Source organism: Chrysemys picta, chromosome 12 (genome assembly GCF_011386835.1).
Source record: "Chrysemys picta bellii isolate R12L10 chromosome 12, ASM1138683v2, whole genome shotgun sequence".
Classification (NCBI taxonomy): Eukaryota; Metazoa; Chordata; order Testudines; family Emydidae; genus Chrysemys; species Chrysemys picta.
The window spans coordinates 47,550,384-47,570,290 of NC_088802.1; the positions used below are offsets into that span (position 1 = coordinate 47,550,384).

The 19,907-nt window shown below is 43.8% G+C and overlaps 1 protein-coding gene across 4 annotated transcripts in view; it reads left to right on the forward strand.

Moving 5' to 3' along the window:
- The first annotated feature begins 316 nt into the window (after positions 1-316).
- The window catches only part of PCTP (phosphatidylcholine transfer protein), a 108,279-nt gene continuing 88,688 nt past the window's right edge, over positions 317-19,907 (forward strand). For 3 of the 4 annotated variants that reach the window (XR_010591885.1, XR_010591884.1, XM_042841027.2), the window contains exons 1-3: positions 323-574; positions 15,142-15,259; positions 19,776-19,855. Coding sequence is in view for 2 of the 4 variants with exons in the window: in XM_042841027.2 (XP_042696961.1) it covers positions 434-574; positions 15,142-15,259; positions 19,776-19,855 (339 nt within the window). In the remaining 2 variants the exon portion in view is untranslated. Of the gene's footprint in view, positions 575-15,141; positions 15,260-19,775; positions 19,856-19,907 lie in introns of all 4 variants that reach the window. The other variant, XM_005282809.5, reaches the window with a different exon arrangement.

The window sequence follows — 19,907 nt, forward strand, 5'->3', positions numbered from 1 at the left end:
GGAGGGGAGCGTTCCCCTATTAGGGTGACCAGATGTCCCGATTTTATAGGGACAGTCCCGATATTTGGGGCTTTTTCTTATATAGGCACCTATTACCCCCTCACCTCCATCCGGATTTTTCACACTTGCTGTCTGGTCACCCTATCCCCTATATACATCGGGGGAAGCCCTATATACCTTACATGGGCAGGGAATGCCCCCTCTAGGCCTGTCTAGGGCTGCCCCCTCTATACGCCCCCCATGGGCACAGGACAGGCGGAGAGGGGAGGCGATACCGCCTCACACCGCTGCAAGCCCGGGGCTCGGCGCTTCCTCCTCCCGGAACCCGGAAAGAGCCGAGCGGCGGGTGCCCGCGATTGGCCGCCTCCGCCCGGGGCCGGCCCGGCCGGGGATATCACATGGCGCGCCGGGCCCGGCCCCGCACAGGCGGGCCATGGAGGCGCAGCGGGGCTTCTCCGAGGAGCAGTTCCAGGCCGCCTGCCGGGAGCTGAGCCAGCCGGCGCCGGCGGCAGGGGGAGCCTGGCAGCTCCTGGTGGAGACTATGGGCATCAGTATCTACCGGCTCTACGACGAGGTACCCTGGAGAGGGCTCGCCTTGTCGGCGTGGAGGGCAGCCCCCAGGGCCCGGCGGCCCCTATGCACACGGGGCCAAGGGGCGGCCCCTATAGGCATGAGGTGTCCCTTATATACGTGGGGGAGGGGCATGCCCTGTCTATGAGAGGCGTTCATCCATTCACTGTCTCTGGGGTTCGGTGTGGTGTCCTCTAGGGGAGGGGCAGATGCAGGGCCCCTATTTGGGGGGCATTCACTGGAGACATGGGGAAGTGGGGGCACCCCCCTATATTCATGGGGGAAGGGAGAAACTTGGTATCAATGAGGAAGTGCTCCTTGTGTATGCGGAGCAAAGGGCGAAAGTCCATAAAGGAGAGCTGTACAGGAGGTTAGTCACCTATATGCAGGGGGCAAGGTGGCCTGTCCTATGTAGTGGGCATTCTCATTATGTAAGGGAAAGGACCCCATTATTTGGCAGAGGGGAGCTCTTCACATATATATATGGCCATTTCCTTTATATATGGGGAACATTCACAATACATAAGGTATACCCAGTTCCCATATCTATGCTGGATAGGGGCATTCCCTAGATAAAGGGGGAAGGCATCTATATATCCGGTGATGGCTCCCCTATATTCAGGGGAAGTGCTCATCCCTTGTCTATGGGTGCATATCTATAGCTACAGCAGGTGAATACTGGGTATCCCCTATACCTAGGGAGAAACAGCCCCCCTATATATCAATGGGAGGCAGGAATGATTGTCATCAGTATAACTGAATAGAAGTAGGATTGACTACTAGCTGGAGACAGTTTATCACCTAGAAACTTTTATGTGGGGTTGCTCTCTGTAGAGGAGTATCCATGTTCTTGGTGGAGGAGGCTTGTGTATTTATCTAGATATTAGAAAGTGGGGAGATGTTCTGCTGATTAGCTAGAAAGGGTGAACTGCTCCCCTGTTCCACACACCTCTCTGTCATCTGTTTGAGCTCTAACACCACTAGCTCAGTGTCTCCTGGGTCACACAAAGCAGCTTTCAGGCTAATGCCATTAACTGCTGATGGGGAAAACTGTTGCAGCTGCAAACACTGCCCCTGTTTCTCTAAAAGCTGCTGCAGGAGCCTGCAGATTACTGAGAATTTAAGGTTTAGTCACACTTGGTAATTTGGAAACTCCTGATGGAGGGCTTTGCTTGGTGAGAGGAAGCCTTTTAGTCTGAAGGAAGCAGTTTACTGATTTCAGTGGGAAATACCCATCTCCCCCTTCAATACAAATCCATCTCAGGGGAGAATGACAGTACCCTCCCTTAAGGAGGAAGGGTAGGGAACTTATTACTCCATCTTCAAACACCTCCATCTGTTCCTGATCTTAGAATCTTCAATAACTTTCCAAGTACATGTCCTGTCTCCATCTCCTTCTCTTTTTAGCTGATGATGATGTTTACTGCTGGCTGCATCATCAAGATCCTGGCCCCAAATTAAGGAGAGCTTCAGAAAACACTGTAATAAATCCCCTATCAGCATTGAAATCTTCACTTCTTGGTTTTGAGGGAAGATTATGGCTGAGATGTCCAAAACTGCCTGAATTGGTTTTCATATAGAATCCCATTAATTGTAATGGAACTGGGCATCAAAATCCCATGTTAAATGTTCAAGGCTAGAATCTATCTTTAAAATAGCTTAAAATTGAATATAGATATTTTCAATTAGTGGCAGGTGATTCTTTATTGTTACTTGGTATCTAAACCATTTTCCTGACTTATTAAAACATTTACCTATAAATATGGTTCCAAAACGTCTTTATTTTTGTAGTTTTAGTTACTCTTCTTATCGCATACTTAACAGGTCAGTGCTATTGTTCCACTGGAATTAAATGCTATGATACCGTGTGGGGCGAAGCATTACAGAATCTAGTATTGGTATAAAATTATTCATCAACTTATTTTTAAAAAGTCTGAGGAAGCAGTTTTGTTTCCTGCTGTCTCTGCAATCTGAATATTGCAGTGTTTTGGTAGTGCACAAGAATGGGAAAGAGAAATTGGCTTGAAACTGACCAAAATGAAGCCGACTAGCCTGTTTTCTTTTTCAAAGCTAAATAAAATAAAAAGCAAATGGCGTAAATAATCAAAAATAAATGACCCTTTAAAAGTTAAATCCATTTGAATAATCTGTTATCAGTAATTCATGTAAAGATAGCTTTTAAATATGATTTTCTCGCTTCAGTGGCCTGTTAATTGCAATTTATATCATTCAGCATACTCTAAGAGCTATTGAAAATGCAGAATTAATCAAATTGTATTTCCAGCTAGATCAAATGTGGACTAATTCTCAAAACAAATTATCTTGAACTATGAAAGGTAGATTTAGCTAAATTGAATTAGGAAATATATTTACGTTAGCAGTTACACTTACTCATAATCCGATTTAAAACAGTCCAGGTTTGGTTAGATCTAAATAGCTTGCTAGGAGTAGGTAAGCTGAATTGAAATGGAAGGACTAGAAATATGGTCAGAGGCTGTCACAACAGTAACAGAGAATGATTAATGACTACCTACCAATATATAATGTTTATACTTTATCAGTGAGCTGCTTTGTAGCTTGATTCCCTGAACACTGCTGGCAGTGAAGGCCTCTTCCCCATTTCTCCCTTTTCCTGGCTCCTATGGCTATGAAACTTGGTATATTTGGTTATTAAATTGGGCTTTAAAAAACCCTCTAGTCTAAGGAGTGGCAGCCTGGTGGTTAGATCAGGCTGGGTCAGTTTGAAGTTCTAGCAGGCCTTTTTCCTAAATTGCCTGGGCAAATTGCCTGGGCTGACCTGCTGATGGCTCTTTATAGAGAAAATTAATGCTATAATCAGCACTCTTGCAATCTCCACTTCAGGATTGGGTTGAAAGCCTGTTAGAAGATCACTTTGGTCTCTGCTCACAGCCACTCTAGTCGTCTTCTCGTATTTCTCACTGCTTGTTGTAGAAGGGTGCTGAAGAATGTTGTTGCGGATAAAGCTGTTCCAACTGCTCAGTGCTTCTGTCCTTGGAGTTCTGGTGTTATCAGCACTAGCAGAGTGCGTAGCTTGCTCATCCAGTAGACCTTGATCTTACTCCTAAAGAGAGACCACTGGCACAGTTCGATGACAAAGGCACTTAGCCAGCTTTATTGCCCCCAAGGCACAGTGCTAGCTAGCATCCCATAGGAGCTACAGGTACACTAATACATGAGTGCCCAGTGGCGAGGAGCATCTCAGTCAGCAGCGGGAGTTTCTGCTGTCCCGTTGGCCACACAAAGGGTTAAGGTGAGGTACCCCCAACACTTATAGACTGAGACAAACAACTGGGATAAACAGTTTACGTACTACCTTACATGTTTCAGGACATCTGTGGGTTTTTTTTTTAACCTTCCCTTGTTCCTGATATTTCGGACAAAACATCCCTATTCATTATTCTGTCAAACCGTCTTCTCTTGTACTAGATTGGGGATATCAGTACTATCCTGCTGGAATGAATTTACATAAATATCTAGTGCCTAGTATGCCAGCAACAACTTTGCCAAGTTAACGTACCACAAAGTGAATTTGTAAGGATCTGTTTAATACACAGCCTGACTTTGGTTCATAGCCTCTGGTTCAGGCCTCAAATCTTGCACCAGACCCAGTGCTTCAGGCTCTCTTTGGCCTGATCTACACTTGTGGGGGGGGGGGGGGGGGGGGAGGGGATAGGCAAGCTAAGTCGGTCTTAAGTTACGCAACTTCAGCTACGAAAATAGCGTAGCTGAAGTCGACGTACTTAGAGCTACTTACCTCGGTATCTTCACTGCGGTAGGTTTACTGCTGCCGCTCCCCCGTCAACTCCGCCTACACGTCTCACTCAGGTGGAGTACTGGAGTCGACGGGAGAGCGCTCGGTGGTCGATTTCTTGCGTCTAGTGAAGACGTGATAAATCGACTCCCGCTGGATCGATCGTTCTGGAGGTAAGTGTAGACATGCCCTTTCTCTCCTATACTTGTGGCAGGCATTTATTTATTTGGGAATAAAGATGTTCCATAACAGATGGCACTAGAGAGCAACTCCCTGGCCACCGCTATAAAGGGTTTCGGGCAATGAGGTCTAGTATTGGAGGAAATCTCTCTGTATTTGGCATACACAATATCCTTAGCCAGGCTTGAAGGTTAGGTATAGTATTAGTCAACAATAGCTGGAATTAATGGAAGCCCCCACCATTTATTCATGAGTCCCTTGGTCCTTCTCCCTTTCCAACTCCCCCTGGGCTTTCTCTCACTTGGGGACGGCTGCCGTTCCTCATCAACATTGACTATCTTCTGCTGGTCCGTTTTTTCCCCAAGAACAGACCTCCCTGATGTGCAAAATTCAGCTCACCCTTCCTGCCTCTGCACTTAAGTGGAGGCTGCCAAGCAAAGCACAGTGGGGAAGAACCTGGGGGACAGCTTATGGAGACCTCCTGCTAACAGCCTGGAACGCAAGTTGACCTTGAGTCCCATGCAGGGTGCTGAGTACCAAAAGCCACCATTCAGGGACGCTTCTTGGGATGTGATGGCACTTTTGATTCTATTATTTTTTTTTCTTTTTCTCCCCCTCCTCATCTCCCCCCCCCCATGTGAGTGCTGCAAAAACTTCACTTGAGGTGCAAGAAGAAGTGATGAGTGTGCTATGGTAGCAAAGTTGGCAGTTGGGCTGGGAGGAAACCTAGCCTGATCAGCTGGGACAGTGTGGGAGTATCCAATGACAATGGGATCAGTAGTTGGGCAAGATGCTTTTGAAGCGCTCCGGTAGATGGTGGTGGTCTCTTTGCCCTGCCTGTTAGTAAGGCCTGAGGAAGGGGCAGTGATGGGGCTCTCATGTTGTGAGCATCCTTAGGAGGGGGAGCCGAGGACTTCTGAAATAGTTCACGTGTCTCTTGGTTCTGGCAAGTTTTCAGCAGGGGGAGCTGCTCGCGTTCTGCCTCCCGCTGGAGGTTGTGATTGATCAACCTCTTGACCACCCAGAGAGAGAGAGGTGGATAGTTGCTCAGATCTCATTGTAGAATCTCATTGATATCAATGCAGCATGGTAGAGCTCCCAGAATCTGCCTGTTGGATGTCATTGCATGATTAGGGCCTAAGAAATTGGACAGTTCCTTAGTTCACCAATCTATGAAATGGGGATCATATTTGTTTCACAGAGACACTGGTGCCCCCAAATTAATTTGTTTTGGAGGCATGGCAGATGAAAGATGGGTTAGGGTTAGACGAACAAAATATTCCAGTTCTAGGTTCAAACCTAGTGTCCTCAGAATTGGAACATCCTGCTCAGCTACACATAAATATACATGTTTTTCCCCTAAATTCTGAAAGGTTTCTCTAAGGAATAGTGAGATCAAAACGTGGAAGTCTTGTAATTGCTTTTTAAGAAGCAAAAAATACAAATTAAGGGATTAAACATGGGTTCAGGAAACACCACCTCTTGACTCTGGTGGTTTAGGTGCCCTGTTTCTTGGGATGTTCTTTCCGAAAAGGAAAACATAAAGGAGAAAGCAAACAAATAGGTCGTTCAGGTCCCTGTGAAAGGGGAAGGGTGGCTGGGGAAAGTCTGATTCATTCCCATTACCCTGAAGTGACAATTCTATTTCTTGTAATCTGTTTTTCTTCTGTGACTGTGTGGTAATGTATCCCCCTATTTATAGTATGGGAGTGGTGACCTGTAGTACTGAAATGAAAGCATGTCAGTGTGTGGAGTACACACAGTAAATAGCAAAAAGAACAGGAGTACTTGTGGCACTTTAGAGACTAACACATTTATTTGAGCATAAGCTTTCGTGGGCTACAGCCCACTTCATGATGCATCTGATGAAGTGGGCTGTAGCCCATGAAAGTTTATGCTCCAATAAATTTGTTTAGTCTCTAAGGCCACATCTACACTACCCACCGGATCAGTGGGTAATAATCGATCCCCGAATCGACGTCCGTACTCCACCTCGGCAGGAGGAATAAGCGGAGTCGTTGGGGGGAGCCGCGGCGGTCGACTTGTTGCCATGAGGACGGCCAGGTAAGTCGAACGAAGATACTTCGACTTCAGCTACACGACTAGCGTAGCTGAAGTTGCGTATCTTAGATCGATTTCCCCCCCCCCCCCCGCCCAATGTAGACCAGCCCAAAGGTGCCACAAGTACTCCTGTTCTTTTTGCGGATACAGACTAACAAGGCTGCTACTCTGAAACCTGCCACACAGTAAATGGGTAGTTAATGAAAGAGGTATAAAATAAGCAATGTTTTTGGTGGAATCTATGGGGAGGGTAGAAGTGTGGGGAAACGTGTTGTCTGAGTAACTGGGTACCGCATAGTAGCTGCCAGTAAAGTTGGTCATAAAATATTAGTTGTTTTTGAGGAGAAACTTTAAATTTTCTCTTGAAATTTTGGTTTTTCAACATCCTCCTCCCCCTGAAAACTTCTCTCTCTCTCTCTCTCTCTCTCTCTCTCTCTCTCTCTCTCTCTCCTCACACTTTCCCTTCCTCCTCCCTCATAATTGTCAATTGAAAAAGGGGAAGGAGAGAGGGTGGGGAACCTCCAAAAGCTTGTTTTCTGTTGTTGGGGGGGGGGGGGGGGAAGTGAAAATTCTTAAATGTTAGAAAAAATGCCATTTCCGATTTTATATATCTTTTTAATAGGAAAAGATATACCACTTCGAATTGCCATTAAAATCAATGATAGTGCAATGGTGCAGTATCTCAGCATAGTCTGGTAGCTGTGGGTGGATAACTCTTAACCGGGTGGTATAAGTCACTAAAAATGGACGCTTTCAAACAAATTCAATAGAACTCCTGCTGACTATTGTCTAACTTGACCCTCACCAGTACGCTATTTTAAAGTTCTGACTCAACAGGCTGTACCTTGTGCTATGCTATGAAGCTTGCTAAACTTCCCCTCCCCTCCCTTCCCCCCCCGCCCCCTCCCCCCCAATCGACCCTGGTTGGAACTAGGCCTGCATTCAATCTACTATCTCACTAGGCATGCACTACTGCAGAAGCATCAAGAGCACTGGGCCTTTATCGACTTACCTCTGGAGAAATCATGAAAGAATAAAAAAAATGTTTTCCCTTTGAAAAAATATTTTGAAGATGGAAATTCTTAAATATTGAAAATGGGGGCTCTGGTTTATCTTTGACCAGCAGGAACCCGCACCTTGACTTTAAGGGTCTGATCTAAAATAGTTTGATTTCTCTTGTACCTCAGTTCCCCATCTCCAAAATAGGGAACTTTTATTATCCATCTTGTAGGGCTGTTTCTGAGGGGGGTGTGTGTGTGTGTGTGTGTGTGTGTGTGTGGTGTTCAGTGAAATTCTAGACCAGAGGTAGGCAACCTATGCACACGTGCCGAAGGCGGCATGCGAGCTGATTTTCAGTGGCACTCACGCTGCCCGGGTCCTGGCCACCCGTCTGACATTTGTTGCAGATGCAAGAATGACCCTCCAATATCAAACTGAAATTGAGGTGTGAATAGGGGGGTTATTGGGAAGGGATGACTAGGATTCTCCATGTTCACCCAGTAATGGATAAACTCTGGGGGGGGGTGGTGGAAATGTAGGATGTACTTAAAGGAATTGTGGGTGCACATCAACAAAACAACGATGATCGTCACACAGATGATCTTTTGCACCTGTGAATTGTCTCCTTTTGGATTTTATTGTAGGATTGTGCTGAGTGCCTAAAACTTAGGAAAAGGATCATTGGTCAAAATCCATTTCCACTCTGCAGATGAAAGTATGTAACATTTTCTGGCTAATGTGGCATCAGATTAGTTCTCTAACTAGCTCTTGCTAATGGCTGCAGTTCTATGAAGATGCCTGATATTTTGCACAGAGTTAGCAAGATCATAATAGAACTTGAACCCGGGTATAATGTTGCAGTATGGATAGAATGTCTTATAGGTTACATCAGAAGAAGCAGAACTGGGGGTACAATGTAAACTATCCAAACAACTGAGGATGGCATAACTGGGGGAAACCGGCTCAGCGGGCTTTAAATCTATGCTGGGCTAAGACTGGGCCAAATTAGGCTGTTACTTTGGATTTCAGCTGATTAGCTCCAGTGATTCCAATGGACTAAAGCTGAAACCGAATTGACGTACCCGAGAAAGCAGGCTTGAAGCCTGCTGAGTTGAATGTAGACGGCTTGGTATTCTGCTCTAGTACATTCAATCTCTGCTGTCTTACTGGCCAGATGGGAAGCTGGCTGGCTCTGTCTGTTCAGGGGCAGTATGGTTCAAGTAGTTGGCAGTGAATCCTGGGAGAAGGGACAAGTGCAGCCACAATTATCTAAATGTAGCTTCTCTGAATCTCTGGGGAGACATGACAAGCGTTTGGATAGTTGAGGTTGGATTGTATACAAAGGTCATGTTTTTGAAAAAGGGTAATAAAGATGCTAAGTTTAGTCTGGTGGAACAGTGTACCATCTCTAAATATTTAGCTGACGCGTGACTCTGAAATCTTGAGAGTTTCTGTCTTCAGGATCTTTTAGCCTTGAACTCATTAGAGACAGGAATTTATCAGTATCTCTCTTGCATACACATCTACTGTAGCATAGAGTGATCCTCCATTTCCCTTGCGAAGACTGATCTAATAGTTTAAACCTTAGTAAGCAATTTGAGAAAATCCAATAATTTGGCAAGTACTCTTGATTACTGTAGCGTAGAGCTGTGCAAATGTTTGCTTGCTGGCCGTTGCAAAGAGTAAAAAAAAAAATTAGGATTGAGTTGAATAGAAAGTAAGTTTTCTGACTGTTTGATTCACTGAAAATTCAGAATTTTGTTTTGTGCTGAATGAAATGTTTTGTTTGGACACTTCTAACTTTAAAAAGAAAGAAATAAAAGCAAACAAAATAAAGGGCTTGAATCACAGAATGGAGGAGGAGGTGGTGGTGGGGTCATCCCCACTTACACCCAGTAGCTAGGGGGTTAAAACACTCATCTGGGATGTGGGAGATCTAGGTTTGAACCGAGGTGCCCCTCCCTCCCAGACGAGTGCTGCTGTGACTATCAGGCCTAAAAAATGGCCCCAATTGTAGCTCATATGTAAAACAAGATGTGCAACAGCTCACAAGAACCTATAACCTTTTTTTCCTGCTTGAAAATTAATCATGGAAAATAGGTCACGTTGTTTGTCAATAATGAACGTTATGAACAAGTGCAAGAGAACCAGACGTACGAATTGGGTTAGTCCAAACCAAAAGGGCCTGCTGATAAGGTTCAAGAATTGTTGAAATCATGCTTAGTAAAAAATGGAAGACATGGAGCCTGAAATGAATGAAACAAAATTGGTGTGGTGGATATTAGGTAGACAAAATAACGAGGGGATTAACTATGCTGCACGTGTTTCCCTTTTTGGGGTTTAAAAAGTGACTGGGGGGGGGGAAATCATCACTGTCTTCCCAGGGTGTCTTCCACTCACCTCATCTTCCCTGAGATAGCAGGAGCAGACCAGATCAAAAGACTTTCTTTCTGACAGGGAGGCCATTAAGCCTTGTTTTTGTTCAAGGAGCTTTGTTTCTCACTTAGGTCACACACACACACACACACACACACACACACACACACACACACACACACACACACACACACACACACACACACACACACACACACACACTTTAAGGACTCAACAGCCAGCATAGCAGAGGCATATAAGATCCTGTTCCATCCCCCCTACCTCTTTCTCTTGGCTTTTCATCAAATCACTTGCCGTGTATCTGCACAGCCAGATGAGATGACCACAGCCCTGCCCTGTCTAAGGAGAAAAGACTCAACCATGTGACATCCCTGACAGGAATGTGAACCAGGATCTGAGCAACAGGTGCTGTGGTTGGCCTAACAGCCAAAGCGTCCATTTGTGACTGACCAGCTGTCCAGTGTTCCAAAATAATCAACAAAAGCCATATTTCCCTCACCTTTTCCATTCCATCTCTCCTCCATCATCAATCTGCCTGTCCACTAGAAACAGGCAAAATGAGTACCGTTTACACATCTGGACTGAGGGTAAAATTAACCCTTTACATCAAAAGGTTTGTTTTGAAAATAAGACTGATCTTCAAAAGGAGAGAGACTTTTTAAAGGCTTTAAGTTTGTTTTGCATAATCACTCAATTCCAGTTTTAGTATAAATGCTTGTTTTAATTTCTTGTGTTTGATCAATAAACTTTCAACTTGAGAATGAATGCTTGGGGGGGAGGGAGGGGGGTTGCCGAGGAGTGAAATAAAACCCAGGCCTCTGTAGAAGAGAACCCCTGTACCTAAATATCACTGTTTTTAATGTTGGACAGTGAAAGAGTTTATAAACACCTTGAAATCAACACATCTCCCTAGTCCAGAGGCCATGGGATATTATTCTGTGGTGGGTCTCTCTGTCTGTCCTGCGGAAGCTGTTCCACAGGGGGAGAGCAGGGGAGAGAGCGAACATACTTTCTAGCTCTGAGGTAGGGCACTAAACCTGGGCCTCCCATGTTCCAGGTGAGTGGCCTAACTGCTGGACTACTAGATATAAGGGGGAGGAAGTGGTGCTGCCACTACCACCTGTTTTGTGAATGGCGCCTAAATCCCCTTGTTCATCTAGCCTGAAATATCAAAACGTTTTATGTTGGTAATATCAGAACGATTCATTTCAGCACGTCGACAGTTTTTTTCCATTTTGACTGAAGCGGTCAGTCGAAATTAACATTAATTCACAAAACGTTTTGGTTGACCTGCAACTTTGGAAGGGACACTATCAAACCAACTGGTTTCTCCACTTTCTGCCCTTACATAGCATTTTGAACCTTCATACAGCATTTTAACCTGTGATTCTGTAATTTTGGGAAGCCCAGATTGTCCTCTTGCATAATGAATGCAGTTGAAGGCTTTGATGAAATCTCTGATGTTTAAGACTGAGCTCCTCTGGTAAGCAAGCCCTTTCTCAATTAAGCTAGTAATGCAATGGGGATACAGCTACTCTGTGCTGCTTGAATGTTATTTTGCAGTGTAGTCACTCTCAAACTCCTTCATGCTTGCTAATTGACACAGATTCTTGTCTGGGGGTTGTTTTTTGTAATATTTTTTACGTGGACAGGTAGTTAGTCTGACTCTCAACCATAGACCCACAGCTCCTTATTAGTTCTATGCAGATCGGGCCATGCTATGTATCGGATTCTCTCATCTGTCACCCAAGGGGCACATCTGGTAGTTTAGGATGGCCCAAGTGAGAGAGTGGCTCCATAGTGGAAATAACACTCAGTTAGCACAGAGTGACTTTATTAGCAGCATGCAGTAGCTCTGTCCCTATTGTATTGTTAGCTCAAGCATTGGCAGCACTTGAGGCTTGACCCACCTCCATAATGGGCCTGTTCAAAGCACCACCAAATTCAAGCTAGAGAGGGTTGTGTGAATGGGAGTCAGGTTGGGGCAACACTTGAGTTATACCTCAAGATAACTGTATAGTGAAGACGAGCTCCGAGAGAGGGAAGAAGTGTAAACACAGCACTGGATTTAGAATGTGTGGATGTTGCCATTGTAAGCTTAAATGAGAAGGAAGTGCGGTGTGGCTTTTGTTTTCCCAAGCAGATAAACAGTAGGGGGATAAAGGGTTCAGTGAGATAAACTTTGTTTCTGTCCTTTTTAACTTGCTCTACTACGGAGTAGCTTAAGTTATGGATGTTGACGGCAGGATTATAGTTTTCAGCAGGCTCTGTTTGTTGCTTGTCAAGAGAGACTAAGAAACTGGAAGGGATCCAGCAAAAGAATAATAAAGATGACTCTCTTCCTGCAACAGAATAGCAATGAGCTATTATACGAGAGACAAAGGGAATACAATTAATGTTTCCTGGCCCATTAGTGGGATTAGGGAAATGTGATTGATTATCCTGCCTTGTATTATTTTTTTATAATGTGAATGCAGATAAACAGATTAAATGGAAGAAAATCTTCAACCTCCCATTGCATTGACAGTGGATAGTTACCTCTCAAAACTGTACATTTGAAAGTCTGTCCAATGAAGTAGTGTGTATGCTTGTTACGGTGAAAGTTAGGGTCAGTTCTGCACTGCACCTGGATAGACATGCCTAGAACTCTGATCCACGGCCTGTTGAAGTCCATGTGATTCTTTCGACTGTTGTCAGTTGCCTTTGCGTCACACCCTGGATGAGGAGTTGTCAGCAAGCTTTCAGCATTTCATCATTGCTAAAGGCACATTGGCAAGTTGAGATCTTTCATTGCATACCTTGGGCACAATGAGGGAAAGAGCAGTTATAGGGCATCTCCTTGCTTTTGTAAGTTGGTCATAAACTTAGCGTGATAGTGGAGTTTAACTGTACTCCTTGTGGAAATATAGTCGTTAATTGCAGGGGCATTTACTTAACTTTTGGGATGTGTCTAGTCTAAAGTAATTTGCACTGATATAGCTACTCCAGTGTAAATGCTTAACACAGACACACTCCAGTAGCTTACTGGGTTAAATTAGAATGGTACAAGCCTCATCTGGGACCAATGCTGCTCACATTGGGAGTTTGCACTCCTCATTGTAAATTAAACAGGTGTTGGGGGAGGGGGGGAGGAGGAGGGACAGAACAACCCAGTCTAGACAGAGCCTTAGTGGTGTGTGTTTTAAAATTAATGGTGGTGATTACATACTTTCTCTCTCTTTAACAAAAGATGATTCACAGGCATGCCCTACCACTGTTCTCCAGAATGTAATTCATCTGATCAGGATCAGATACAAAAGATTCCATTACGAGTTCAGTAGCATTGATCACCTTTGGTAGTGTGTTTGCAGGGAATCCTAATCCTGTTAAAGTGCCCCTACATTTTTATTTGCTCTTATGAGTAATAGAGGAACCGAATTTATGAGAGGGAAGTAGCAGAAAAATATACTGTGCTGTCGGAATGTCAAAAGTTGGCTTCCTCTTGTATATAAAAGGAGTTGGCAAATGGTTGGTGACCAAATAAGGGAGGCTTGTGCTGCCATCTTCACTGGATTGGAAAAACACCCGTCAGACTAAGGGTGTAGACTGGTTATTTTGTTGTCTCTTGTCAATGGAAAGACAGGGCAAGGCTCAGGAATGTCTTTGTTACATGTCGGGGTTTTTTTTTTGTTTTTGTTTTTAATATTTAACAATGGAACCTGTCACGTAAGAAGTCATTCTAACGTCCAAAAGTTACATAAAACTCTCCCAAAGGGTAGGGTGGGGTGGGGGTGGGTGGAGAGGAAGTTACTGGTAAAATTTAAAATCAGGGAGAGTGTTTGGAATCCTTCTAGGAATAAGGAAAAATATCCTCTTACCTGATACTAATCCCTTTATTTATTAAAATATCCTTTTAATATCCAAACTAGGAGATATAATTAGACTCAATCATTAAAACCTCTTTCAGTGCTTCTCTTGTAAAGCTAGCTACTGTACATACTATAGGGTGAAAGATGTAACTTACTTTTCAGGATGCATCTCTGAGTTGGTGACACTGGCACCCAGGAATGAAGTGTTACCCTGAATGTACCCTATTCTATGGTTAACAGAAGTAAGACTATCCCAAATGGGCTCTGATTCACTTTGTCCAACTCCATTAAAGTCAATGGGATTACACAGGCTGTAAGGCAGTTCAAGATTGGAACTAGTGGGCCAGGTTGTGATGTCAGTTACACTCTTCAGGGAACAGGCTGAGGGTGCTGAAACTACATACCCATCCGTTATTTGTCTCTTGGTGTATTGAACGTTCTAATTTCAGTGGTGGATTTGTGGTGTGGACAGGTAGGCCCCGAACAAAGACCAACAATTCTTTTCACACAGACCATTGTATAGCCATAATATTCCCCACCCCCTTGGGATTACTTGATCTTATAATTGACACTTAAAAATATTATTCTCATTGTTTTAATTAGTACTGACGTAGTCGTAACAATAGTGTAAACACTGCTCCATATGCGCAGATGGAATTTCCATATGTTGTGTGAAACTTTAAAAGCATTAACACACGAAATTGTGTGCTAGGGGAATTGAGGGCTGGGATTCAGGATGCTTGCAGAAGGAAAATAGCTAATATCCAAGACTCTCAAAATATGACTCACTCTCTCACTTATAGGTATAGCCTGTGTTACAACCAAACATCAAAATTTGGAATAAGATTTCCACTGTGCTTAACATTTTACAGCAGTAGTGATTACTGTGGGTCCTCCATTACCTAGTCATGTTTTACAACAAAACCTCCTGTTTATCGGTCCGATTGTGATACCTTGATCCTGAAGTCAATGGGACCAGGATGATTCCTATCCTTTATAGTGCCATTTACCCCAAGTAGTCCCACTTAGTTCCTGGGAACTATTTGTGGAGTAAGGCACTACTTTGTGAGTAAGGGGATTATGAAGCGCCTCTGTGTGAGGGCATCTGACTGTTACACTTCCATATACAAACATTAAAAACAAGGCCATATTGCAAAAAGATTGCATTGGGGATTGTTTTTAAAAGGATTTGCTTTCCCAGCTTACGTAGGTTTGCAATAAGTGCCCCACCTTGCTTCCTTCAGCTGCTTTCAATGCAGTAGAATGTTTCCCTTTCCTGTGTGATGCCTTTTTTCGTCTGTTCCGTTTCCACAGCAATCAGGACTTTATGAATATAAAATCTTTGGTGGCCTTGCCGATTGTCCCCCAGAGTTGCTTGCAGATGTCTATATGGATTTAGACTACAGAAAACAATGGGATCAATATGTTAAAGGTTAGTAAATAATCAAATTAATTTTTAAAAGTTTAAAAATAAGCTTTATCTTTAACTCTCTTCCCCCCCCGCCACCCTCCAGGAAGGCGTTCTAAAATTTCTCTCTTCTCCTAGGGCCACGTTCCCCAAAGGACTTGAGGAGTTTTCAGGTGCTCAGCATTTACAGTTGAGGACAGATTATCAAAAGCACTCATCCCCCAACATGCACCCAATGTTATACCAATAAGTAAAAATGTGGCATATGACAAATTCTTGCCTAGTCACAGCCAAACTTCAAATATCAAGAGAGCGCACCCCACAGCATCAATCCTTGCCACTCCGAATGAGGTGTGGCCCTTACGTGGCCCTCATTACCACAGGATCCAAGTGCCTAACCATTGCAAGTGTCTTTATCCTCACAGCACCCAGGGAGGTGGAAGTGGTATTATTCCCATTTTACAGATGGGCAAAACTCAGGCACAAAGAGGCTAAGTGACTTGCCTAAGGTGGCAGAAGAAGTCTGAGAAGAGTTGAACCCAGGGCTCCTAAGGGGTTGCTTGGCACCTAAACCATTACTCTGCACTAGCAATGGGGGAACATCTTCCCTTTGAAGTGCTCTTTCCCTGGTGATACTGGCCACAGAAAGCCTGAGTGACAGTGCTGGTGCTCACATTCTCATCCATCTGCGTTGTCGCTTGGAGGCTGGGTCAGTACAAACTTTGAACTATAATTTTTAATTTACAATCTTTAGAAACATTAGATGGCCTAATTGACATCAGACGCTCAGAATAGCGGTCAACTCGGTGGTAGTTTTGGGGGCCTGTTTGGCAGTGGTGAGGTCAGGGTTGGCTGTCATATGCCCCACTTTTATTTGTCTTTGTTTTGGGGGGAGGAGGTATTGGCAACCATCCTACCTTCCTGGGTGCTTACAAAAATAGTGACCATCGAACTGAAAAACCTAGAACACCTACAATGGCCTCCCCAGAAATAACAGTACACCTGACCACCTCCAAAACAATAACACTTCAGCCATCATTATCCACACAACAAACTCCCATGCCCTCAAGACATCTAGTTCTGCAAACACCTGGAGGAGGTGGAGGGAGGGTGAGTGGAATTTGCAGTGTCTGGAAGACTAACCGACCTGGACTCTAGAGGGGCGAGGACTCAAGCACATGCTTACACTGAAGTCAATAGAACTTAAGCACATGCATGAAGTATTTTCCTGAATAGGGGCCCAGAGGAGCAAGTTCGAAAGCCAAGGAAAATCCTGCTAGATGCCTTCCCTTGTTTTTAAACTGTGGGGGCTCTAGCCTGAATGGCTCTGTTGACTGCACCTTGGGCAGTATTGTGGAGAGCTGCTTAACCTATAGAAAACGAGGTGTTGATCTAAGTCCGCCTGTAGCTTCACTAGTAGAATAGGTGTGCGCTAACACATGATAGCTATTTCACTGTAAAAGGCTTTTCTACTAGCAAAGACATACCCAAAAGAAGCTTAAAGTGGAACCTTAATTCGTGCACAGTATTGTACACGAAGACACAGCAAGCTATCGTTCTAATTTTTCCATTTAAATGACTTTATCAGATTCTGGTTTGTAAAACACTTAGCTAAGGCAACTACAACCTACAGTGTCTGAAGTCAACATGCTGATATCTTTTTATAATGCCTTTTTTATTCTAAGAGAATAGAAAGGAAACAGTTGGGAAGTTACACCCTTTAAATTCTAAAATGTAGATAATGTTGCAGGGTTGGCCTCTACACCCTCATTGACTAGGGAAAAAGTCTGGCTCCCTGAACTGTATCCAGAACTTGTGTATGTTTGAAACAACGATTTGATACAAGTCTGAGAATTGCTGCCTTAATAGTATTTCATACTCCAAGGTTGGATGAGTTAACTCCCTGTTGGCAGAAGGCTTACTTTAGTACTTCTTTTAAAAATACTCTGGATAGATAGCAGAAAACTGGAGCCATTAAATATGCCCTTTGTTTCAAGGGGTGCTAATGCTGATTTCAGTGATGCCTTAAATGTCGACACTCTTAACAATTTTACTGCTTATCGAAGCATGTAAGAAAGCAAGCACCATATTATGAAGACTTGCACAATATTATTCTGAGTGATAGCTCATTTTTTGGCTAGGTCTTTAACAACACATGGGAGGGTTGAAGGTGGCTTTGCTTTCCTGAAAAGTGGCTGAGCTCCCAAAAGACAGGGATACACAGAGCATGCATTGCTACGTTGGGTCTGATTTGAGGCTTCATCCTACAGTGATCTCCATCTCAACATCAAGACTTTGGACTATAAGCTGTAGATTTGTCTCTGTCTATAAAGAACCACGCACTCCGATGGCGCAGTGTAATAATTCACATGTTCATGGCTCATATACAAAAATCAGCCATTCTTCACTACGGCACTTCGTTAAAATTTTGCAGTGAAACGAGGTCCATTACCAACATGTCCCTGCTTTAGCAAGCTGAACTACCCGATGTTTACGTTCTGTATTATAAACAAAACTGAACAGTACTGTGGACTAAGCGAAGTACATTTTGTGTTATAGCCTTGGTGGGTTTTTATTTTTATTTTTTGTTTGGAAAAAAAAATGGAATGCAGCATTTGAGCAAGTGTGCAATTTTCAGCATAATAATGTATCTCTTGGGCTCTTCAGAATGGATTATTGACGTTCTGTTTGGTCATTCTGTCCAATGCCAGCTGTGGTTGGCCAGATTTGACCAGCCTGTCCTCTGGAATAGATACACCCGTGCTCCCTTTCAGTCTATATGGCTTTCGTAAGTACCATTGTGCGAAGCTTAACTCTTAGGAAAGAAACACAGCAAGCTTTAAAATAATCTCTCTAGGTATTTGAATGCAAATCTCCAATTGACACCTCTTTTGAAAAAGAGGGGGACTCACTTCTTAGCATTTTAGCTAAGAAAAATTCAACTAAAGCAATAGTTAAAAGGCAACAAATTAATACTCTAGTGACCTCTGGTGGAAAACATGAGACTGTGTGGTTTGTCGTTGCATTGCAGGGAGTGCAGCATACTGTGTGCCTCTCTTAAATGTTAGTGAAATTGCAAGTGGGCTGAGGAATGGAAATGGGATTTTTTTGTGTAGGATACCTGGTCCATACATACGCACTGGGTATAGTGGTAATTCTACTCTTTTTAGATGCACCATTACCCCCTTCCTCTTTCATTTTCTTTCCCATATGAAATCCACCCTCCCCGTCCCCTGTGGCACTGTTCTTTGTTCATTTGGAAGGGTAAATGCATGGTTTTTCCTCCTGTGCTACTTTCAAAGCCATTTTGTAAACCGGCCCAAGAAGCTGTGCATGAGCATGACACTTCAGTCTTGCAATATCTGTATCTATCATTCAAACACTACCTCGGCTTGGGAGTGGGAGTTCCTAGGAGACAGCTGAATGGTTCCAGCATGAAAAATTATAGTGGATGTTTCTTTTGATATGAGAACACACAAGTGTCTTAACCCTATTGGTGCTAACTCACTGGCACTGTTAACGTCCATGGGCACAATCCGGCCACATGCAACTTACACTGACGGCTCTTTGTGTGTCCTTCATCTTGTCTTTTTCAGCGGCATCAGCGGACATGGTTGCCTTCCTGGTCAGATAGGAAATGCCGTCCTGGCTCAGACCCAGGATCCTTGTAGTCCAGTCTCCTGCCTTTGACAATGGCCAGTATTGGCTGCATCAGAAGAAAACCCTACAGTGGACAGTTTGGAGGGGGGAGGATAACTTTTACTCCATGGAAAGCTTCCTTCTAACCTCCAATGATTAGAGTTTGGCTTAAGCTCCCTCACTCTCTCCTTCCCGCTACTATCTTCCACTCTGATCTCCTTAGTGAGTCATCTTGTCCCTTGAACTCTGATTCTGTTCCCAGGCTCTCCCACTCAGACTGCCTCCTATTTCAGCTTCCGGTATGCAGAGCAAACGTTGGTGCCTGTTGGTAACTCTGGAACAGAGTTAACTTATCACTTGCCAATGAATGACAAAAATGGTATTTTTAAGAGTAACTTCTCGTTTCCCTCCCTCCCCCCGCCAGTTTTGCTCATCGCTCGCTTTAATTGGGAGTCTTTTTCATACTTGCCACATGTCCTAATTCCATGTTAGGTTGGACTGGCTCTCAAGGATATACAGTGATTACCTGTTTTGTTTCAAATGCATGTTCAGCAACAGAGCTGTTATGAATTTCTAGCTACAGAATGTGCATTAAAAGGAACATATGCTTATGCACAGGTTTACCCAAAAGGTGGGACAAGCTTTGAATGAATTAACTCTCTGGGAGGGAGTTTGATTCATTCCTGAATGGAACGGTCTACAGTAGAAACAAACTTTTCTCTTGACCTGGCTTAACTAGACCTCGCATATCCCGGTATAACTGCACTGAGATGCAACCAGATTTTTAAATTCTTGCCACTGCTAGTCTAAGCAGTGTTTTGGTATTACATATGTATAAATGTTGCTGCTGGAATTAACTCCGTGATGGCCAACACTTTTTTCCCCCCTTTGCCAATTGTAGAGCTGAGTGAGAAGATTTATGATGGGAAGAGAATAATCTACTGGGAAGTGAAGTACCCTTTCCCTTTGTCAAACAGAGATGTATCCTTTCAAATCTTTGTCTTGGTGGCAAAGCAACTTATTCAAGAGTCCA